This window comes from Myotis nattereri, assembly GCF_964212035.1.
Source record: "Myotis nattereri genome assembly, chromosome: 10".
Classification (NCBI taxonomy): Eukaryota; Metazoa; Chordata; class Mammalia; order Chiroptera; family Vespertilionidae; genus Myotis; species Myotis nattereri.
The window spans coordinates 64,649,725-64,674,730 of NC_138085.1; the positions used below are offsets into that span (position 1 = coordinate 64,649,725).

The following is a 25,006-nucleotide window of genomic DNA, read 5'->3' on the forward strand; positions in this document are numbered from 1 at the left end:
ATATGAGGATAAACTATCCTGGCAAAAAGCTTTTCAATGAGACATTTGAAAAAGTATGTAAATTCCATTTTTAACTACAATAATTTCTTTCAACACATTACTGATTCCATTAATTAGAATTAAAATGATCACTTCTTATATTTGGCAGCTGATTTAACCTTGAATATAGATAGTAAGAAAGTTTATTAAACTTGAAAGAGTTAAACTATTCTTAATTTATAAATTTATTCTTAACATGTCCTAGAATAACCTGCCTGTCCCCCCGCCCCACATCACATGGAAATCTATTTTATTTTCCATTTTAATATTAACTGAAAAAACTTCTTATTTAGATTTATAATAAGGAGTGATGTTTAATTTTATCTAGTAGTACTACTAAATACTGAGTGATTAACAATCCATGTTAAAATTATGTAATAGCGACCTCTACTGGTTTTACTAGTAATTATGGTATCCTGAAAGGTGATTTTAAAAACTTGAGAGGATGACAGTATTTTTTGCTTGAAGTGAATTACATTAGTTTATTAAAGTAGGGAGATTCAGCTTTTACATTAACATGAGTTCTTTCACTTTCAATGGAAATTCTAACTGAATAAGTGCTGGAAATTAAAATCAAGTATTTTGTTAAAAAGTAATACGTAGGAGAAACCAAGATGGCGGCATAGGTAAACACCGGAAATTGCTGACTCCCACAACAAATTCAAAAATACAACTAAAAGACAAAACGGACATCATCCAGAACCACAGGAAGGCTGGCTGAGTGGGAATTCTACAACTAGAAGGAAAGAGAAAAGCACACGGAGACTCAGAGGAGGTGCGGAAGTGCAGAGGTACGGAGGCGCACGCAGCAAGGGCTGGCAACTGAGGACGCGGCTGTCTTTTTGAATCAGGAGGGAGTCACAAGCCCCTGACTGCTCTGAACTCCAGTTCCGGGTGAGTCTCTGGGGACCCAGACTCATACGGGGAGAAACTGGACTGTCTGGCAGCGGACAGAACTCGGAACTCGAGGGCGGCTTTCTCTCAAAGGTGCTTGCAGCGATTACCAGGACACTGAGACTTGGGGCCCCTTAGGGCAGGGTTGAGGATTAGCCATAGCTGCTTGCTCCACCCTGTTGATTCCCTGAGACCCTGCCCCTCCCAAGCTGCAGCAGAGGCTTTTGCATATGAATGCCCTGGCCCTTTGCAATCTGAAAATTATCTAACAAACTGCAGCTGGGCCAGACAGACCCAGAACTTTCAAGAGAGGCCCAAGGCCCCACAGCAGCTTGCATTGCTTCACAACTGGGCCTCATTTGGGCACCTCCAAACCCCAAACAAGGAAGGGGAATCTGCAGATCTCCTTGTAGCGCCTGCTGGGTAGCCTCAGGCAGAGGCTAAATTAGCACCTCCTTAGATCCAAGAGTCAGTGTATCCAGTGGTCAGAGTGGGACCATCCAATTACAACTCCTCAGATCCATAAGGGACACACTCAGGGGTCTGACTCAGTGAGCACCAAAGCCCCACTGAAGCAAGTCTTGCCTCATAAGGGTGTCTTCAGCACAGAAGTTCTCCCACCGTAGACACAGCTGATTCTCACAGCCAATTGGCCTGGAGGTCAATTCCTTGCAGTGATACCTACAACAATCAAGACTTAATTACAAGACTGTGCACAAAGCCCACAAAGGGGTGCACCAAGAGTGTCCACCTCAGGTAATTGGGGAGGCTGAGCCACTGGGCCCTATAGGACACCTAGCACACAAAGCCACTCTACCAACATAGGGAAGCATAAAAAATGCGGAGACAAAGAAACAGGTCACAAATGACAGAAATGGAGAAAAGCAAACAACTGGATATAGAGTTCAAAATGACACTTTTAAGGTTTTTCAAGAACTTTCTAGAAACTGCTGATAAATTTAGTAAGGCCCTCAAAAAGTCTGGTGAGACTGCCGACAAATGTAGTGAGATCCTCAAGCAATCTAGTGAGACCCTCAAGGTTATGAAAAAGGACCAGCAAGAAATTAAGCATACACTGACTGAAATAAAGGATATTATGCAGAGTTCCAACAGCAGACTAGAGGATCGCAAGAATCAAGTCAAAGATTTGAAATACGAAGAAGCAAAAAACACTCAACCGGAAGAGCAAAATGAAAAAAGAATCCAAAAATACGAAGATAGCGTAAGGAGCCTTTGGAACACCTTCAAGCGTACCAACATCAGAATTATAGGGGTGCCAGAAGATGAGAGAGAGCAAGATATTGAAAACCTATTTGAAGAAATAATGACAGAAAACTTCCCCTACCTGGTGAAAGAAATAGACTTACAAGTCCAGGAAGCGCAGAGAACCCCAAACAAAAGGAATCCAAAGAGGACCACACCAAGACACATCATAATTAAAATGCCAAGAGCAAAAGACAGAGAGAGAATCTTAAAAGCAGCAAGAGAAAGAAACTCAGTTACCTACAAGGGAGTACCCATACCACTGTCAGCTGATTTCTCAACAGAAACTTTGCAGGCCAGAAGGGAGTGGCAAGAAATATTCAAAGTGGTGAATGCCAAGAACCTACAACCAAGATTACTTTATCCAGCAAAGCTATCATCCAGAATTGAAGGTCAGATAAAGAGCTTCACAGATAAGAAAAAGCTAAAGGAGTTCATCACCACCATACCAGTATTATATGAAATGCTGAAAGGTATCCTTTAAGAAGAGGAAGAAGAAGAAAAAGGTAAAGATACAAATTATGAACAACAAATACACATCTATCAACAAGTGAATCTAAAAATCAAGTGAATAAATAATCTGATGAACAGAATGAACTGGTGATTATAATAGAATCAGGTGCATAGAAAGGGAGAGGACTGACTATTCTTGGGAGGGAAAGGAGTGTGGGGGATGCGGGAAGACACTGGACAAAAATCGTGCACCTATGGATGAGGACAGTGCGGGGCGGGGTGGGGTGAGTGAGGGCGGAGGGTGGGGTGGGAACCGGATGGAGGGGAGCTATGGGGGGAAAAAAGAGGAACAACTGTAATAATCTGAACAATAAAGATTTAATTTAAAAAAAAAAGTAATACGTAACCTATGGAGGATTCAAACTCTAATGATGAGCTACAGTGTATTAAAATTTCTGTTACTAATATAAACCCTTGATTTCTATGATTTGTAAATAGGTTTGAAGGCAAATACCTTTGCATGATGGATATTGAAAAGAATTCTTAGAGGTTTCAAGTATAAAATGAGCTTGTAATTGGTATTGAAAGTATGGACAATGAATGAGAATTAGATTTTAGATATTTACTTCTTGAGCTTAGGTCTTGTTCCTTAAATTTGTATATAAATAATGTTTAAAATGGCTTCTACTCATTCTTGTTATTAGCTTTATCATAGTGAAATTCAGAATGTGATTTTTGCCCTTAACACAATGAATTAAACATTCCTTATTGCCTAATTAAGAAACTAATATGTTGATAGCTATAGTTTAAGTATGTTTGTAGTATAAGAAGTATACAACATGTGAAAATACTTTCTTAGTATTCTTGGATTTTAAAAGTAAATTGTAAGTGAAGAGCACTATTTAATATATTTTGTTGCTTAGTTGTTATTTTCCTATTTTCCAAGGAACGTGTTCAAAAAAGTTTTCCTCATCCAATTGATAAGTGGGCAATAGCTGATGCCCAGTCAGCTATTGAAAAAAGGAAGCGAAGAAACCCTTTATCTCTCCCAGTAGAAAAAATTCATCCTTTATTAAAGGTAAAGCTGAAATACTGTCTCTTTTTTTTTTCTTTGCCTTTTAAAAGCAAAATAAAACCCCTACTTTTCAAACACTAAGAATAATATGTTTTATGGAATAAAGTCAACTGAAAAGTAAAAAAGTAATTCCTTTTCATTTAAATTTCTCCAGGAATTCATGTCATGGGGGGTGAGGGGGATGATATGATAAGAGAAATGTATAAGTTGGGCAACATGATTTAAAGTAATTTCAACAGTAATAGTCAAGCAAATTGAAAGAACTAAGAAAGTTGTAGCTGTGGATTTTGTTCATCTCAGAAATCAGTAGAACCTCAAAGAGAATTTATAACCCTTCTTTCTTTTTGGTTTGACCTGAATGTCCCTATAAATCCTTCAGGTCTTAGTCCTTCACATCATTGGATGGTAGGGTCCTCTGTGAGACTGTCATTGGGCTATGTGTACCCTTTGAACAAACATTCCCTAAAGATCACCTAGTCATCCAGTCCTACTTATTTAAATCACTCCGTCAGCTGAGTCTCACCAGAGCTCATAGAAAGAGGAACTGCAGCAAACTCTAATAATGCTATTTCTATTTTAATACAATGAAGAAACTATTGTTTAACTCTTACATTAAAAATATAGGTATTATAAAAATTAAAATCTTAACACTTTGATATCAATAATTTTGTGCATACTATAATACAAGCAAAATGTTAATGCTTGCATGCATGATCTAAGTTTTATTACTGAGCTAAGTTATTATCATTATCCCCAGTTTGTAGATGAGGTAATTGAGGCAGAAAATGATTAAGTAACTTATAGTCCAACTTCACAAGGCTATAAGTAAGAGTTAGGAAATCCAGGTCTATTTGATCTGTCCAGGATTTAAGGCTAAACACTTAGGTGATGTTTAAGAGCGTCAAAAGTTATATTTTATACTCACATTGTTTGAATAGAATTATCTGCCTATATCTTACCAAATAGTCTGAGGTAATAAGTGCAAGTTATATAAAATTACTAAACTAGTAGTAATTGCCTACTTTATAATTATCTTTTCATGATTTTTATCATGCATATGTTGAATTACATTCTAAGAGAATTAATAAGTTGAGATATGTGTATGCTGTATTAATAATCCTGAATTTTGAGTTTTATGGTCTAATAATGGATCTTTCAACTTATTAATATACCCTTGCCACTATAAACATTTAATCGTTTTTACATATCCTGTCCCCAACTCATTAGTAAACTTATTTCAAAGTTGGCTTTTCCACCCCTTAATTGAATTGTTTAGAAAATATAATTTGTTTTCCTATAGGAACTGGTAAACTCCACAAAGCCCATGCTCTCTTTGAAGTCTAATAATAGGACTTTTCAACATGCTGTTAATAACCACTATTGCTCAGTAGGACATAGCATGAACTGTTTTCCATGTAAACAGTTCAGATACCAGGGTTTTGGAAAGCCCAGGTTCCTTTGGAAAGGATAGAGGTACAAGGCTAATAGATATTCATTCACATATACCAATAATATATTAACTCTTGTTCTATATAGAGATAAAAACCTCTTTTGTCATAGTTAATTCCAGGTATTCTGAATTAGGTTACAACGAGCATATCCCATTTCCCCAAATTTGGGCTTCCCTTCTTAGATTATGGATTATCTATTTAGTAATCTGTACTTCTTAAGCATTTTACATGATGATAGATTATTTGGTCTTATCTTTTTTTAGCTCATATTTTCAAGTAGCAATTAATATATTATTCATAAATGAGCCACTTAACATTAAATGCTGTTGATAATCACAGGCCTTATAAAAGGTAAGCTAAATTGTATGCATGTTTTAAATCAGTATCAAAGTTATAGTATATGATTTTTAAACATGCTTTTCTTTTAATTTTTCAGGAGGTCCTAGGTTATAAAATTGACCACCAGGTTTCTGTTTACATAGTAGCAGTATTAGAATACATTTCTGCAGACATTTTAAAGCTGGTGGGGAATTATGTACGAAATATACAGCATTATGAAATTACAAAACAAGATATAAAAGTAGCAATGTGTGCTGATAAGGTAGGATACTGATCTTCTATGTTTTGTTCTTAAATATTTATGTGACTTACTGAATGCTATTTAGTCAGAATAAAATTGTATATCTTGTGTTAAGGTATATTTAAAGTAATCTAATGGCAAGTACTGAAGATATCACTTTAAGAAAATAGAGTATTATGTATAGTATTAAAATGTGTTTAAACATGTCATACAGTTTTTCTTTTATGCTTTGCTTCAAGTCAAGTTAATAATAACCTCTTACTAGTGATATCTTAAAATTTTATTTGGATTAGAAGATTTTTGAAAATGTGAAAATACTAAACTCTTAAGAGTTTTATTTTAATACCTAGCTTTCTTTAGATACTATTTGTATGATTTTACTCTAATAAGAGCAAACATTTTTTAAAGTTAAGCATATATGTGATTCATCTCATTTAGTCCTTATTATACTGTTATACAATAGATGCTCTTATCTTGTATAAAATGGATACTGAAGATCATAAAGAATTTGGTCCAGAATATTTCAAGAAGTTTCAAAGCCTAGACTTGAACTCCAGATCTCACTCTAAAGTTCTTAGTCATTGCACTATACTACCTCAGAATTTTCATTTTATAAAAATGACTTTGTGGAAAAGAAAATATTTTCTGATGAAGCATTTCATTCCATTTTTTTCTCACTATATTGTTATTGACTTGGAATATTATTTCTGATTACTAAATCCATTTAATTTTATTTTAGTGTTTATTTGTTTTTTTAGAATGTGAATGTATAGAGTAAAATTCACCTGATCTGATGAAGGATTTCAAAAGTTTTTTTATTTTTAAATGAATAAATATTTGGTTTTAAAGTATTTACTTTTTAATTAACATAAAATATTTTATACTTTTAAATGAACCATACAAATATTTTTGAGTATATCCTACGTGCTCATACAGGGAGGAGATGCAAGAGAAGTATAAAACAAGGTTTCAGAGTTGATATTTATATTTGTGAAACAAGCAGAAAGTCACCCAAAGAAGATGGTATTTTATTGTATTATGGGGATAATGATGTAGAAGTTCATGGAAGGGGAAAGATGAGGTTCAGCAAGAGTTATAATGGTAGACTTCTTAGAAAAAACAGGACTTATTTTGATCAATATCCAACAAATGTAGGCAAAGAAGGCTATAAGAATTATTTGAATATGAGGTGGTGAGCCCTAGCCAGTTTGGCTCAGTGGATAGAGTGTCAGCCTGCAAACTGAAGTGTCCCGGGTTCAATTCTGGTCGAGGGCATATGCCTGGGTTGCGGGCTCAATCCCCGGGAGGGGCCGTGCAGGAGGCAGCCCATCAGTGGTTCTCTCTCATCATTGATGTTTCTGTCTCTCTCTCCCTCTCCTTCCTCTCTGAAATCAATAAAAATATATAAAAAAGAAAAATGAGGTGGTGAGGCCCTGAAATGAAGTGGTGATGGCAAGTATATGAAACAAGAAAACTAAGTCAGAGAGAAGTCCAAGATAGGATTTGAGAACAAATTAAAAATAATAGGTTAACAAGAGAGACAGACAGAAACTAGTATTGCTAGAAAACCTGGGGGAGTCAGTTTGTGATACCAGATGTTAAATTCTGTATTAGAGAAACTGAGTTGAGGTAGTAGCAGTTTTTCCAAGAAAAGATAATTGTGTTTGCTTTTTGTCATTTAAGAACTGTCTTTAAGGAATCATTTAGACTGTTTAACTTCAAATTTGACTATAGATTCATATTTTATTATGCTTTTAAAAATCTCTTTGACTATGTAGGTGTTGATGGATATGTTTCATCAAGATGTGGAAGATATAAATATATTATCTTTAACTGATGAAGAACCTTCCACCTCAGGGGAACAGACTTACTATGATTTGGTAAAGGCATTTATGGCAGAAATTCGGCAATACATAAGGGAACTGAACTTAATTATAAAAGTTTTTAGAGAGCCCTTTGTCTCCAATTCAAAATTGTTTTCAGCTAATGTAAGTATCATTATGTATATCATTGCATGTGTTGTTAATTTTACATGACCAATGAAATTTGAATTTTTATAGTTCATGATTGCTAACTTGTCAAACATTTTTAAGTTGTGGGATTTAATTCACAGTGACTATGATCACAAAGTTGTTACAACCATGTCAATAAATTTAACATTATAAATTGAAAACTAAACTGATTATATAAGTAGAAATGAATTCACAGAATCTTTAATGTACTTCAAAGAAAAAACCTCTTATTTAAGCAGATATTTTTTTGTTTGTTTAATTTAACACATTTGAGTCATTCAACCAGCACTTTATCAGTGCTGCATATATTAAGTGCCATACTTAGCAATGAGGATTCAAAGATGAATAAGGAAAAAATTCTTCCCTCAAGTTTAATCTAGTTAAGACAGAGAATATAAACTTAAAATTAAATTGCAATACAATGTGGTAATTACCCTAATGTATATATATAAAAGGCTGATATGCTAAGTGTCCCTTCCTTCATCTAACTGGTCACTATAACGCTCACTGACCACCAGAGGGCAGATGCTCAGCACAGGGGCTCCTGAGCTGTAGTGAGTTGGCAGCGGCAGTTCTCAGGTGACACACCCTGAAACCAGAGAGGAGGGAACCCGATTCCTCACAGGCCTTACGATTCCACCTTCAGCTGTGGGTTATGTTGTTGGTGGGGCACTGTTGCCCTGATTCTGGTTTACTGCACACTTGTGTTTGTGTTCCATACCCTGTACGACAGCAACTTTGCAGAGTGACCTCTTGCACTCTGAGACCCCTCGGGGGATGTCAGAGAGCCAGTTTTAGCTAATCCCTGCAGGCCAGGCCGAGGGACCCCACCTGCCGGAGGGACCCCCACTCACTCTGTAAACACCTTTTGAGCCACAATGCCACCCCAGGGGTGGCCAGCTGGGGAGGGACCGTGGGAGATTGGCTCTAGGACTTGTCCGGCCCATCTCACCCAGTCCCACCCCGCCAGCCACCTTCTAATTAATTTCCTTTCAATGTGCACGAATTCGTGCACTGGGCCACTAATAGAAGTATAACAACAGTATTTTGGAGAAGAGCACAAAGGAGGGAACCAATAACATTAAAAATTAGAGAATAGGTTACTGATCTTACAATAATAATCAAACCAATCTCATAGAGTCCTAGGGAATGCTGAGTGAGAACAGTTGAGATTGCCTAGAGTTTCATTTTAGTAATTCCTAGAACTGTAGCCACATTGCTGTTGATGACTGATGAAGAAGCAGTGTGCTCACTACAGAGGCTGAGACTGAGGCTCAAGTTATGGCAATGAGTAAACATTAAAAAACAAAGGAGTAAATTATGAGTTGTACAAATCTATATATAGTAAAAACCATTGAATTGTCTAAATGTATGGTATATAAATTATATTTTAATAAAGCTGTTTAAAAAATGTAAGATTTCTTAGGATACAAAAGTCAAGAACTATAAAATTAAAAATGAATTTTGGACTTTGTTAAAATTAAAAACTTTTTCTTGCCGAAACCGGTTTGGCTCAGTGGATAGAGCGTCGGCCTGCAGACTGAAAGGTCCCAGGTTCGATTCCGGTCAAGGGCATGTACCTGGGTTGCGGGCACATCCCCAGTGGGAGATGTGCAGGAGGCAGCTGATCGATGTTTCTCTCTCATCGATGTTTCTAACTCTCTATCTCTCTCCCTTCCTCTCTGTCAAAAATCAATAAAATATATTTTAAAAAAAAACAAAACTTTTTCTTTTCCAAATACATTGTCTGAAAAATAAAAAGGTAAGCCACAGATTGGTAAAACCTATTTGAAATACATATATCTAACAAAGGACTTGTATCCAGAATATAAAACACTTTTACAATTTAATAATTTAAAAAATAGCCTGATATTTTTAAGTGGGCAAAAATATTGAACACTTTATAAAAGAAGATAGACCAATGACCAAAAAGGATATCAAAAAATGCTCATCCTCAGTAGTCATCAAGGAAATGCAAATTAAGACCACAATGAGATACTACTATACACTCATTAGAAAGGCTAAAATTAAGACTGCCAATACCAAATGTGGAAAAGAATGTGGAGCAACTGCATATGAGAATATAAAATTCCCACATTGCTTGTGAGAATGTAATCCAGTGTAAATACTTAGGAAAAGAGTTTGGCAGTTTTGTATCACATTAGACATAAACTAGCCATTCTACCTAGAAATTCCATTCCTACGTCTTTACTCAGATGAAATTAAAACATGTCCATACAAAACTTGTTCATGAATGTTCAGAGCAGCTTATTTATAATAGTCTCAAACTGGAAACAACTCAAATATCCATCAATAAGTGAATGGGTATACAAATACAAAAGACTACTTATAATTCTATTTGTTCAGTATTCTAGGAAGACAGTTGTAGTCTATAGTGACAGAAAGGAGATCACTGATTTCTTGGGGGAGTAGTAGTGATTAAAGGGGGTGGGGCACAAGGAAACTTCCCTATGGTAATGAAAGTGTTTTGTATCTTGATTATGGTTATAGTTCTAGTGAAGAACAAAATCTCATCAGGAAGTAAATTTAAATAGGTATATCTTACTGGATATGTATCATGCCTCAAAGTTGATTTGACAAAAAAGTATAGTCACTGATAAAGTTAATCAAATACAAAAACAGTAATTGAATAAATGCAAATTAGTACTTGTTTTTCAATTATCTAAGCAATTTTCTAAAAATTAAGCTTGATAATATTCAGTGTTGTAAGAGTTTGGCAAAACTGTTACTCCCATACACTACTGATGGAAAGGTAAACTAGTGGACTCTTAAAGAAAATATCCATAGATATTTTAAATACAAACCCGATAACAGAAGTCTTTATCCAGGAATCTATCCTACAGAAAATCTTATGGAAGTTACAGAGTGTTATATTGAGTATTCTTATATGCCTATCTATTTGTAATATAAGATAATAGAAGTGTAGAATGATAAGTGAAGTAAAAGGGTGCTACATGGATTCATATAGATTCTTTGTCATTACTAGTAGAACAAGAGCCTATGGACATGCCTCAAGAAAGCCCAAGTTAGAGAAGAGTTGAGGCAGATAGGAAGCTGGAATAAAGCACTTCTGCTATATACCAAAGTATGGTGGTTGTCTTGAGGAAAAAGCACTGTTTGAGTTGCAAACTGAATTAGCTGCCTTTTTCATGAAACACAACTTTTATGGAAGAGTTATTGACAAACTATGGTTATTCAGACGCATATCTGGCAGACATTTCCAAAAATGAATCAAGTGGGGAGAAAAAAAATGAATAAAGCATACCTGTTACTTCAAGGAAAATAACTGGCAGTGTTTGTTGACAGTGATAAAATTTGAACTTTCTAGCTAATTAGAGTTTTGGAAAATTTGTATCCACTCCCATGATCTGTAATAATGCTAATGGATTTGGTCTTTTAATATTGTATAGTGAAAATATGTTAATGTTTGGAAAATCTGCAGAACTCAATGGACTCATATTTTCCAAGTGACCAAATTCATAATGCTACAGAATGACACATGGGTAAAAGATCCATTCAGAGTTCAAAATGGGCCAATGAATTTTAATGTAACAGTACAGAATTGATATGGTTTCAGATTCCACATCGAAACTAACTTTAAGAAACTACTATTTATTGAATTTTGTGTAATATCATAAAATGATATTTATTCCATTCATATGAAATGTCCAGAACAGGCAAATCCATAGAGACAGAAAGTAGATTAGGATTGCCATTAACTGGGAGGAAGAAAAGCCTGTAGAGTGCTGCTAATGGATACAAGCTTTCTTCTGGGGGTGATGAAGATGTTTTGGAATTGGTAATGGGGATGATTGAACAGCTCTGTGAATATATGAAAACTGTTGAAGTATCCTTTTAAAAGGGTGAATTTTATGGTATATAACTTACATCTCAAAGAAACTATACAGAAAAAGAAAAGGATATCCATAATTATTTGAATAAACTGTTAAAATACTCCTTTTTTTCCTACTACATATCTGTGTAAAGCAAGATATTCTCCATATGCTTTAAACAAAACAGTGTACCACAACAGATTGAATGTGGAAAATATATATGTAAATTCAATCATCATCTATTAGGCTAGATGTTAGAGATTTGCAAAAACATAATGCCATTCTTCTCAGGTAAATTTTTTGTTTGTATTGGAAAAATATAGTTTTCATAAAAATGTTATTTATTGTTATTTTTAAATGTTTTTAGATTTCTGTAGTTTTAATTTCTAATATAGTAAATATTAATAGGTATAATTATAAACAAAGGCCCTTTGGAGTATTTAGTAATTTTTAAGAATGTAAATGTATTCTGAGACCAAAATGTTTGAGAACTACTGACCTAGAGAAATGAAATGCATTTGCAAATTGTACATTCTTGCAAAAGGAATTCTTGCATTACCTTTTACTTACATTTGTAAGTTGTTAAAATTTCTCACTGTATATACCATGTTTAAATTTTGTGATTTTAAAATGATTTATTGGCTCAAAACTTGTTTTTTATTATACAACCTAACTGAGTGTTATTTTCTTCCCAACAGGATGTAGAAAATATATTTAGTCGTATAGTAGATATACATGAACTTAGTGTAAAGTTACTGGGCCATATAGAAGATACTGTAGAAATGACGGATGAAGGCAGTCCCCATCCACTAGTAGGAAGCTGTTTTGAAGACTTAGCAGAGGTAAGTACTTAAATTATACATCAAAACAAAACTGCATAAAAGTCCTGCTTTGCATTGAAATTGGAATCTTAATTATTGTTTCCAGTTAGGGTCATAGATATTAATTGCTGTCTACTCTGCTTTATTGCCCCCTCCGAGGGTCATTGTTAACATTTGTTTCTCTTATGGAACCCAGAAAAAGTAGTCTCTTGTTCATTAAAAAAACTCAGATCCCATAGCGGGGAGGCATTTACAGCTGACACTCAATTGTCTATCTTACCACAGCAAGGATAAGAAAAGTTGATGAAGGCCCTATCAGTGAAGAGGCCATAGAATTTGGCCTCTATATTGTGTTCCATCTAAACTCTGCTACTTACTAGCTTTATGTAACCATAGGCAATTTATTTCACATCTCTAAACCTCTATATCTATATTTGTAAAACAAGGATAATAATAGAACTCTGGGTTTTTGTGACAAATGAAATAACCTACCTAAAATATTTAGCTAACCATCTCCACACAGTAAGCTATTCAATATATGACAATCACACATTATTATTTAGAGTAGGAGTGGTGAAATGATTCAGATATCATGGGTTTAGAAAAATGATTAGTCTCCTTGGATATTTCAAATGCTGAAATATATGTTAGTCCTAATAAGTTAGCATTGATATTCATTCTGAGATTTCTAGCTCTTGCTTTGTTCTCACTTTAAAATCTATACATTTTATTATAACACAGCGTTATAAAACAAAAAATTCAAAATTTTAGGCAAAAACAAGATTAGAAATGGAATAGACATTCAAGGAGTGAGCTCTGATAGCTGGGTGTTGAGCTCTTAAGAATAATAAGGACTAAATGTGTTCCATGGAAGTGGGCAAGGCTTCTTGCTTTGAGGCCCTGGTTGTAATAAGATACTGGGGAAATCTGCCAACCTGATGCTTATAAGGATTTATAGAAAGTTGTGGACCTGAGGTGAGGAGACAGAAACACTACTTTATAACAAATGTACTTTAAAACCTAACAGAGTATCCCACAATAATCAGCCAATATGATTACAGAGCCTGAGACCTTTTTGAAACGTCATTTTAAGAGCAGATTCTGATCTGAATGAGTGATCATATAAGAATGGGAGAGAAAAAAGGAAACCAAAAATTTAAAGCCTCCCCCCTAAGAAGTCTATAATACAAAATTCTAAACTACAAGACAAAGTCAAATGCTTGGAGTGATATCTAACAAAATCAACAATTATAAAATGAATTCATTCCAGATTAATTTAATTTTGTACAATAGATTACAAAGAATTTAAAGGAAGTTTAGGATGTTCAACTAGATAAATAAAAGCATATGATCCATGTATAAAAAAGACATTGTGAAACAAAACAGGCAGGAAGGAAACAAGAACAAGTAGGTATGAAAAGATATTGGGAATTGAATATACATGCAATGCAATAAAAACTCTTAGTGTAGTATAATGTTTACCAGATCTAGTTCAAGGATGAAATTAATGAATTTAGGAATTCACTAAGAATGTGACACACAGAGACCAAGATAAGAATATAAAAGGCTAGTTAAGAGTAATTAAGGGTACATTGAAAGGCTTCAATATACATCTAATAGGTATTTCAGACAAATTTGAAGAGATAAAAACTGAAAATTTTCCAGAAATGAAGATACAAGTTCCCAGATTAAAAATGAATTCCAAATATTGGACAGGATAAATTTTTTAAAAACCACAGTCAAAAGCATTGTAGTGAAAAATAGAATATGTTATGAACTGTGAGAAGCAAAAGGGAAACTACACTGAGAATGAGAGGAGGTTTTAACAAGGAGGTTTTTAGCAATCAGTTGTGTGATATCTTCAAAATACTAAGGGAAAATAGTGTTTTCTGCCCAACTAAACCTTTATTCAAGAATTAGTACATAACTATGTTTGGTGTCAAATGGTAACTTGAAATATTGGGAGACCAGTTTGTAAAGTATATGATTGTCTAACCACTATGCTATACACCTGAAATTAATACAAATAATATTGAATGTAAACTGTAATTGAAAAATAAAATTTAAAAAAGAGTGAGCACAAAGATTAAAATAGTAAAGCTAGCAAAAGCAAATGAGATTTTCATGACCTTGGGATAGGCAAAGATTTTTTAAACAGGATACAAAAACACTAACCATAAAAGAAAAGATTGATAAACCTGACTACATTAAATGTAAGAACACCTGTTCATCAATAGACAAAATTAAAAGAGTGAAAAGGCAAGCAATAGACTGGGAGACAATATCGTAATATCTATAGCCAATGAAAGACTCGTATCCAGAGTATGTAAAAAACTCCTACAAATCAATAACTAAAAGATAGGCAACTTAGGTTTTTGCAGAAATAGATAAAAGACCTGACAAAAGACCTGAACAAGTACTTCCTAAAAGAACAAAAGGTGCTCAACATCATTACCAAAGAAATGCAATTTAAAGCCATGGAACAGTTGGAACTCTACATGGCTGGTGGAGCGGGGGTAAATTCTGCAGTTACTTTGGAAAACTGTTTAACATAATCTACTGAAGCTAAGAATACAATGTACTCTATGGTCCAGCAGTTTCACTCCTGGGCGTATAGAAAAAGAAAAGAATGCCTGTATTTACCAAAGGCATGTTCAACAATGTTTGTAATAGGTTTATTCATAATGGATAATCTGTGATATATTCACACAGTGAAATGCTATAGGGTAATAATAAAAGAATGAACTGTTTTTTTAAAGGCAACAATGTTGCACAAAATAAGACTCAAAATACTATAATTGCATTTGTAGGAAGTTCTTTATATAAACAGATCTTTGGGAATAGCAGTTGTTGTAGATAAGTTTTTCTTATCTGAGTGTTGATTATACAGATGATTGCATAAACATATAAAAATTCATCAAACTGTGGACTTTATGTAAATTATACCTCAATTTAACAAGCAATTCAGAGGGGGAAAAAAGTGAGAAACAAATGAAAACAGACACGGGGGAGAGGTCAATGGGGTGGGGGGAAGGAGACTCATGTGATACTTTAAACAATAAAGAATTTAAAAATAAAAACAAAAACAGCAGACATTGACCAAAAGAGTTTCCTACTCCTAGGCCCTCATTATAAGAAGTATTGAACGATGCTCTTCAGCAAGAAGGAAAGTTCTACTTAGGGCAGTCAAGGAATACAAGAACTAAAGTTGAGAAATGTGTTGGTAATTTTGATAAACTTCTGAATATTTTAAAAACCAAACTTTTGTGTGTGTGTGTGTTTAAAAGGAAAGGTTAAACTAAACTTCTAAGCACCAGTAATAAATTATACAGTGTGTAAAGTGGGCTTGTATTTAGAAAGACAGAAAAATTGAACAACTTTAAACTCTCTTTGAAATTTAGCAAAATTAAAGATAACAAACTATATTTTATATTGAAAACATTTAGGAGAATTACCAAAAAAATAGAAATACTGCCTATAGGTTACAATGAACAAATGGGGGGCAGGCGGAGAATTATAGTTGTCCATATAGAGACAAACAAAATTCTTACTTAGTTCATGTCATACACAAAAAGTTATCAATAGATTTAAAATCTAAAAATGAAAAACAAAACTTTAGAAGTTCAGAAGAAAATATAGAACATATTTATGATGTTGACATTGGAAGGGTTTCTTTCACATAGAAAGTGAAAACCATTAAAGAAGAGATTTAAAAGTTTAAAACTTCTGCCAACTTACACCTTACACAAAAATAAATTCAAAATGGACAAAGGACTTAAACGTAAGACAGGAAACCATAAAAATCTTAGAAGACTCCATAGGCAGCAAAATATCAGACATATGTCGTAGCAATATCTTTACCGATACAGCTCCAAGGGCAATGGAAAAACTAAGGAGAAAATAAACAAATAGGACTACATCAAAGTAAAAGGCTTCTGCACAGCAAAAGAAAGCATCAACAAAACAACAACAAAACCCACTGCATGGGAGAACATATCTGCCAATGTTATCTCCGATAAGGGTTTAATCTCCAAAATTTACAGGGAACTCATACAACTTAACAAAAGGAAGATAAACAATCCAATCAAAAAATGGGCAAAGGACCTAAATAGACACTTTTCAAAAGAGGACATACGGAAGGCCAAAAGACATGTGAAAACATGCTCAAAGTCGAGAGATTCAAATCAAAACAACAATGAAGTACCATTTCACACCTGTCAGGATGGCTATCATCAATACATCAACAAACAACAAGTGCTGGAGAGGATGCGGAGAAAAAGGAACCCTCTTGCACTGCTGGTGGGAATGCAAACTGGTACAGCCATTGTGGAGAACAGTATGGCGATTCCTCAAAAAATTAAAAATGGAACTCCCATTTGACCCAGTCATCCCACTTCTTGAAATGTATCCCAAGAAAGCAGAAACACCAATCAGAAAGGATATATGTACCCCTATGTTCATAGCAGCACAATTTATAATAGCTAAGATTTGGAAATAGCCTAAGTGCCCATCAGCAGACGAGTGGATTAAAAAACTGTGGTACATCTACACAATGGAATTTTACGCTGCTGTAAAAAAGAAGGAATTCTTACCATTTGCAACAGCATGGATAGAACTAGAGAGCATTATTCTAAACGAAATAAGCCAGTCAGAGAAAGATAAATATCACGTGATCTCACTCATTTGTGGAATATAATGAACAATAATATAAACGGATGAACAAAAATAGAACCAGAGACATAGAAGCATCGAACAGACTGTACAACCTATGAGGGAAGGCCGGGGGGTGAGGGGGTAAGAGATCAACCAAAGGACTTGTTTGCATGCATGTGAGCAAAACCAATGAACACAGACAGTAGAAGGGTGAGGGGGCTTATGCTTGGGGGAGGGGGTGGTGCGGGAGAGGTCAATGGGGGAAAAAAGGAGACTCATGTAATACTTTAAACAATAAAGAATAAAATAAATAAATAAATAACTTCTGCCTTAGCCAGTTTGTCTCAGTGGATAGAGCATTGGCCTGGGGACTGAAGGGTCCCAGGTTCAATTCCAATCAGGGGCACATGCCTGAGTTGTGGTCTCGATTCACAGTAGGGGCCATGCAGGAGGCATCCTATCAATGATTCTCTCTCCCTCTCCCTTCCTTTCTGAAATTAATCAAAAAATATATTTTAAAGAAAATTTAAAACTTCTGTTCAAAAAATGATACTCTAAAGTTATGAGGAACACGAAAGAGTGAGGTTGAAATCTTTACCTTACACCATATGCAAACATAACCTCAAAATAGATCCAAGTCCTAAAGTAGGAGCTAAAATTATGAAGCTCTTGGAAGAAAGCATGGCTAAGTCTTCATGACTTTGGCCTTGGCAAAGGATTCTTAGGTCTATGACACCAAACCCATGAGCTGCACAAGAAAAAATAAGTAATTTGGACTTAAAATGTTTGTACTTCAAAGGACACCATCAAGAGGGAAAAGATAGCACACAAAATGGGAAAAAATGTTTACAAATTATGTATCTATAAAGATCTAGTATTCAGTGTATATAAAGAACTCTTATAAAAAGACATCCCAACTTTAAAATGGGCAAAGGATTTCAGTAGGAATTTATCCAAAGAAAATATGCAATAGCAATAAGCACATGAAAATATGCTTAACATCATTAGTCATTAGTGAAATGCAAAACAAAACCATTATAAAGTACCAATTCACACTCATTAAGATGGCTATAATTTTTTTTTTAAAGGAAAATAAGTGTTGGTGAGGATGTAGAGAAATTGGAACCCTTATACTTGCTGGTGGGAATGTAAAATGGTACAATTTTATGTAATCCAAGAGATCAGTTATACCTATAGTGTTTTGGGTATTTTTAATCTGCAGTATTATAAAATACTGCTTTTCTGAGCTAGATGGTGAAGATAGGAATGTTAGGTTGTTCTCTGTACTTTTCTGTACATTTAGAATATTCTAACACAGCCGTTCTCAACCTGTGGGTTGTGACCCCTTTGGGGGTTGAACGACCCTTTCACAGGGGTCGCCTAAGACCATCGGAAAACACATATATAATTACATATTGTTTTTGTGATTAATCACTATGCTTTAATTATGTTCAATTTGTAACAATGAAATTGGGGGTCACCACAACATGAGGAACTATATTAAAGGGTTGCGGCATTAGGAAGGTTGAGAACCACTGTTCTAACAGATAATACATAGTTATGTATATTATTAAAATATTTATGAATTTTGTAAGTTTTGCATTTAAACCAGAAAACTAATCATAAAGTCATCTATTAATTTACACATGGGTCCTTAGAAGTGCTTGCCATTCTATAAATTTATCCTTAAGAATAAACCTATGTGATTAGAGCTTGTATTCCCAGTTAGTTTTCAATTTTTTTCTCTCTTAATATTAGCTACTTTAGAATGATAATAATAGGTACTGTTTGTTTAGTGCTTATTACATGCATACCCAATTGTAAGCATTTGCATATGATATTTAATTCTTAAAACAACCCCTTGAAGTAGGTATTACCTACATTTTCCAATGAGGAAGCTGGCTTAGAGAGAGGAAGTAGTTTGTCAAAGTTCACACAGCTAAAAAGTAGTGCAATAAAAATTGGAACTCTATGACTCTAAAGACATGCTTGTAAGCCACTACACTGTGTAGCTTTTCTTTATGTATATAGTTCTTATAAAAATTTTCTAAATAAAGTGTATTGAAAGGGGAAGAGGGCAAACATTATCTGCTGTAGATGATGTCTAGAGTTCAAGATACACAATTTAGAAGCATCTGATCACATTTTTTTCTCTCTCCCATCGACTTAATTCATACCTGACTCCTTTCTGTTGTTATTATTGAAACTCTCCATTCCAGTAAAATCTACAATGAGCTGGACTGTAATTTCCAGTGTTATATTACTATAGAAATTTTTAGTGGGAAAACAATTGAAAGTATTGAAATTGGGAAATGAACTAGGAGCCAGCTCAAGAATTCAGATGACTTGGAATTTTGTATACTATATTGCATTTCGCAAAGAACAGAACTGAAGTCTTCTGATTCCTGATCTTGTGTTGTTATTATTCAGTCTTTCCTTAAAAAAAGAATCTGATAACATTAAGGCTAATTAATACATAAACGTCATTTTTTTTTTGGTCTTTTCCTTTTGCTGCATGCCTCCACTAGATGTCCCCTTCCTCTTTCTAGAATTACCCTTCATAGAAAGCCTAGAATCTAGAGCACCTCTTTTGTAATTTTGTTTTTTTACCTAGAATATGACATAGGATGGGAAAGAATAGAGATCCTACCTCCTGCTAAAATCTAGATACCTACTCTCTTTTCCTCAGGAATCATCAAAACCAGTATATTCTAATCTTTTAGACCTAACTATTATAGTTGTTTAGTTTATTAATGATTGATGATGGTAAATTTTTGGATAAAATTTGAATTAAATTGTTTAAATGTCTTGTGAAAACTGTAACAATGAATTATAGATGATTATAAACTGTTATCTCTGACTTACAGAATATGAAAGTAAAAGTCTGCCACTAAGAAATGACCATGAGAAAATAAATGGCTGGCACCAGTATCTAAATGTTTATCTAGTTGTAGATATCTATATTCTTTGGTGTTTAGGCTAAGCTTGTTTTTTAGAACCCAAAGTCTCCCAATTCTTATGACCATGTTTGTTGATAATACTCTACTAGAATCTGTTGATGAGGTGTCATAACATATAAGGCTCTTATTACTCATCAGAATAAATTGATTTACTGTCTTACTTGAAAATATTAGATTTATTTTGTTAAAATTATAATTAATAGCCTTGTAGTCTTGTTTGGAGGCTTTGAAGGAAAGATGTAATTGTGCTGGTATAGATGTGCCCATAAATTAATTTTTCTGTTTATGGATTGTGGGTTTTTTGTTTTTTTATGTTCTACTTTGGAGAAAGATAATTTATGTTTTACCTTCTTTATTTTCTAAGGAACTGGCATTTGATCCATATGAATCATATGCTCGAGATATTTTACGACCTGGTTTTCATGATCGTTTCCTTAGTCAGTTATCAAAGCCTGGAGCGGCACTTTATTTACAGGTATAGTTATTTTTAAATCAAGATATATGATATCTGAAAACTAAACTTAAAAAAAATTAAATCACTTTGTTTTCTAGTCAATAGGCGAAGGTTTTAAAGAAGCTGTTCAGTATGTTCTACCCAGACTGCTTCTAGCCCCTGTTTACCACTGTCTACATTATTTTGAACTTTTAAAGGTAAGAAAAGTATTCAATTGTGATATAATTTTTTACCAACTTGTGTATCAATTATTATGTGAGCACCCATGGACATTAGTCTGTATCTATTTTCTTTTTCTAGTTAAGAAGCAAATACAAATGAATCTGCAAAAAAGTGGCATATTTTCTTCAGTTTTAATAGTGAATTTTAAAGCAACAATCAGATATTTTTTATTTTGTGTCCTTACATTTTGTTTACATTGATGGTTATTTGGAAACAGCATTGGATTTTTGTTTTTTGTTTTTTTGTTTGTTTTTAAATATATTTTATTGATTTTTTACAGAGAGGAAGGGAGAGAGATAGAGAGTTAGAAACATCGATGAGAGAGAAACATCGATCAGCTGCCTCCTGCACATCTCCTACTGGGGATGTGCCCGCAACCCAGGTACATGCCCTTGACCGGAATCGAACCTGGGACCCCTCAGTCCGCAAGCTGACGCTCTATCCACTGAGCCAAACCGGTTTCGGCAACATTGGATTTATTTATGCATCCAAGTAACCCATTTTGGGACCTCAGCAGATTTAGAGACTTAGATAGTATGAGGATAAGGCCAAATGGGGAAGATTTATTACCTAATATTCGTAGCTCAAGTTTGCAGCTATCTCTATAAAATTGTTTATCTTTACTTTAGAAACAGTGAACTATGTATAACCCCAGTAAAAATTCACCATGTTATCACAGTTCAAAAATACTCAATTTCAGAAGCACTGACTAAAAGGAAAGGATTCTGCTCCCCCCCTTTTTTTCCTGTTATATACTGAAATTAACTAGGAAAAGGGGGAACCTTACTATATATAAATCATAATTCAGTAGTGTAGCTCGAAGATAATTACCTTTTAAATATTTTATGTATCTAATGATGTTGCCTTTAGATTATGGATAGCCCTGGCCGGTATTGATCAGTGGTTAGAGTATTGGCCCACACACCAAATACTTAAGTATGGAATCATGGGAAAGGATTACAGATAAAAACTGAGAACTGCGAGGTGCCGTGAGTGGAAAACTTAGGATCAAGAACTGAGAAATATTAAACACAGGAGATTTTTTTCCTCCCAAAGTAGTCTCTTTTTTTCAGTGCTATGTAAAACAAATTGGTAAAGGCAAATATGAATCATGCTACCTCATTTAATTTAAACACCCACTAATGGCCTTCACATGGTGTGCCAAAAACTCTCTGTGAAGAAATATGCTCTGCAGTCCCCTTTTACAAATACCTTGTGTGCATGTGTTAATGGCTTTGGTTTGCTGCCTTTCCATTTTGGAAACTGGACAATATCAAACATCTTCTACTCTAGACCATTTTCTTCTACTTTTTTATGTTGTGCATGCATCTGGTTTAAGTGCTATATGCTCAAGACCATTTTTTACACTGTCCATGAGCTGATGTGTTAATACCAGCAATAAGAAATTTAGAAAACATAACTTCTCTCTGAGTCTCATAAAAATAACCCCAGTAGAGGTCTGTCTTAATTTTATTCCCTTGAACTGGCTTTCTAAATTTAGAAATTATCCTGATATGATGAGCTCAAAGCTGTGAGCTAAATGGTATTGTATCTGACCATAGATGTTGAATATCTAAAGTTAAACATAGAATAGTGTAATTTAGGAGCTATTATAAGTAAATACCTAATTATTGTCCTATTCCAATCTTAAATAAACTAAACTGCTGTGAGGGGCATTTATAGTTTTGGTAATTTTCTCTCTAATAAGAAAAAAAATTATTTTAAAAGGTATTTTATTTTCATAAGGAGAGATCCTTATATTTTAAAGTATTAATTTCCTGCTTAAAGTTTCAAACTCCTTGCTGCACTTCAGATTTTAACTTGCTTTCACATTATTCTTGCATTTTGGCCATTTTTCTCTCATTTCCTCTCCTTTTAGAACTCCAGTTATGTATATTGGTTCTACTACTTTATGTTGTTCCACAAGTCTCTGAAACTTCATTTTTCTTAAATCCCTTTTTCTCATTTTCTTGAATTTGGTAATTTGTATTGATCTGTCAATAGAATTGTTAGTAATTATACTTTAGAATTTCCATTTGGATTTTGTTTGATAGTTTCCAGATAATCCCTATCTATCCACTTAATAAGACCATGTTTTCCTTTAATTCTTTGAACATGATCATAAAAGCCACTTTGAAGTCTTTCCTAAATCCAACCAACCCTCTGGGCCCATTTGGAGTCAATTTTTATAAATTGACTTTTTCCCCCTGAATATAGGCTGCTTACCCTCCCCCCCTCTTTTTGTATGTGTGCTAGATAACTGGATTTTGTTGTGTTGAGGATTGTTGTTTTTTTTGGTTTTGGATTGGGGGATTCAGTGTGTGTGTGTGTGTGTGTGTGTGTGTGTGTGTGTATGTGTGTGTGTGTGTGTGTATTGTTGGTTTTCCTGAATTAAATTGCAAATTCGTTTCTTCTGTGTTGTGCAGCAGATACCACAACCTCTGTTTACTTTTACTTTCTCTTTTCCAATTTATATGCTTTCTATTTTTACTTCTTGTCTTATTCCTGTGGCTAAAACTTCTAGTGCTATGTTGAACAAGAGTGGTGAAAAGGGACATACCTGTCTTGTCCTAGATCTTAACGGAAACATTTTTAGTTTTTTCCCATTGAGTATGATGTTCGCTGTGGGTTTGTCATGTATGTTCCCCTCTATTCCTACTTTGCTGTGAGTTTTTATCATAAATGGGTGCTGTATTTTATCAAATGCTTTTTCTGTATCTATTGATATGATCATGTGGTTTTATCCTTCAGTTTGTTTATGTGGTATATCACGTTTATTGATTTGTGGATATTGTACCAACCTTGCATCCCTGGAATAAATCCCACTTGATTATGGTATATGTATTGCTGGATCCTGTTTGTTAATAATTTGTTGAGAATTTTAGCATCTATGTTCATCGGAGATTTTGGCCTATAATTTTCTTTCTTTTAGTGTCTTTATCTGGTTTTGCAATTAGGGTAAAGCTGGCCTTGTAAAATGACCTTGGAAGTCTTCCCTCCTCTCTAATTTTTTGTAATAGTTTGAAAAGGATAGGTGTTCATTCTTCTTTTAATATTTGATAACTTTCACCCGTGAAGCCATCCAGTCCAGGACTTTTGTTTGTTGGAGATTTTTTAATTACTGCTTCAATTTCATTAGTTGCAATCTATCCATATTCTCTGATTCTTTCTGATTTAGTTTTGGAAGATTGTATGTTTCTAGGAATTTAACCATTTTATCCAGATTGTCCAATTTGTTGGCCTATGATTGTTTGTAATATTTTCTTACAATCCTTTAATTTCTGTGGAGTCAGTTGTTACTTATCTTTCATTTCTGATTTTATTTATTTGGGGTCCTCTCTCTTTTATTCTTGATGAGACTAGATAAAAATTTGTCAATCCTGTTCATCTTTTCAAACAACCAACTCTTGGTTTCATTGCTCTTTTGTATTGTTTTTTAGACCATTTCATTTATTTCTGCTCTGATCGTTACTATTTCCTTTTTCTACTCACTTTGGGCTTAATTTATTGTCCTTTTTCTAGTTCCTTTAAAAGTGTAAAGTTAGAACGTTTATTTGAGATTTTTCTTGTTTCTTGAGGTACCAGTCAGGTTCATGGGTACCACTAAGTGGGGGGAATGGCCCCTGCTCCAAAGCTACACCACTCAGTCATTGACATCTCCTGAGTCTGTCCATACCTCTACACCCTAGCCCAGGTAGCTGACTCCTCAGGAGGGCATGAGCTCTCCTGGGTGGGGCAACAGGGAATCCAAAGGGTGGGACTATTGCATTCCCCTAGGCCAGCGGTTCTCAACCTGTGGGTCGTGACCCCTTTGGAGGTCGAACGACCCTTTCACAGGGGGTCGCCTAAGACCATCGGAAAACACATATATAATTACATATTTTTTTTTTGTGATTAATCACTATGCTTTAATTATGTTCAATTTGTAACAATGAAATTGGGGGTCACAACATGAGGAACTGTATTTAAGGGTCGTGGCATTAGGAAGGTTGAGAACCACTGCCCTAGGCTGATACCATATGGAGGAGAGTACCACCCAAGAATAATGGCATCTGCTAGTGTTGGAGAGGGACTAAGCATAGGGGTCCTGGCAGCTGTCTCCCCAGAGCCACAAACCCCAGTCTCTCCTCATGGGACTCCAGTCTGCTCCCACTCTCTCAGCCAGAGCTTAGGGTAAGTGGCTGCAAATGAGATTTTGTGTGTTGGACCTTTACGAGGGTACCTGTGTCTCTATGGCTCCTGCTTTTCCCTGGCAGACAGAATTCCCTCTGATTT

General features: G+C 34.6%; 1 protein-coding gene across 2 annotated transcripts in view; it reads left to right on the plus strand.

The window, feature by feature from the left end:
- SOS1 (SOS Ras/Rac guanine nucleotide exchange factor 1) overlaps nucleotides 1–25,006 on the plus strand; it is a gene marked incomplete at its 5' end in the record, with an annotated part of 114,481 nt that overhangs the window by 41,862 nt on the left and 47,613 nt on the right. For both annotated transcript variants that reach the window (XM_081100765.1, XM_081100766.1), the window contains 6 exons: nucleotides 3,596–3,727; nucleotides 5,612–5,776; nucleotides 7,534–7,743; nucleotides 12,320–12,463; nucleotides 20,420–20,530; nucleotides 20,608–20,706. In XM_081100765.1, the coding sequence (XP_080956891.1) occupies nucleotides 3,596–3,727; nucleotides 5,612–5,776; nucleotides 7,534–7,743; nucleotides 12,320–12,463; nucleotides 20,420–20,530; nucleotides 20,608–20,706 (861 nt within the window). The remainder of the gene's footprint in view (nucleotides 1–3,595; nucleotides 3,728–5,611; nucleotides 5,777–7,533; nucleotides 7,744–12,319; nucleotides 12,464–20,419; nucleotides 20,531–20,607; nucleotides 20,707–25,006) is intronic.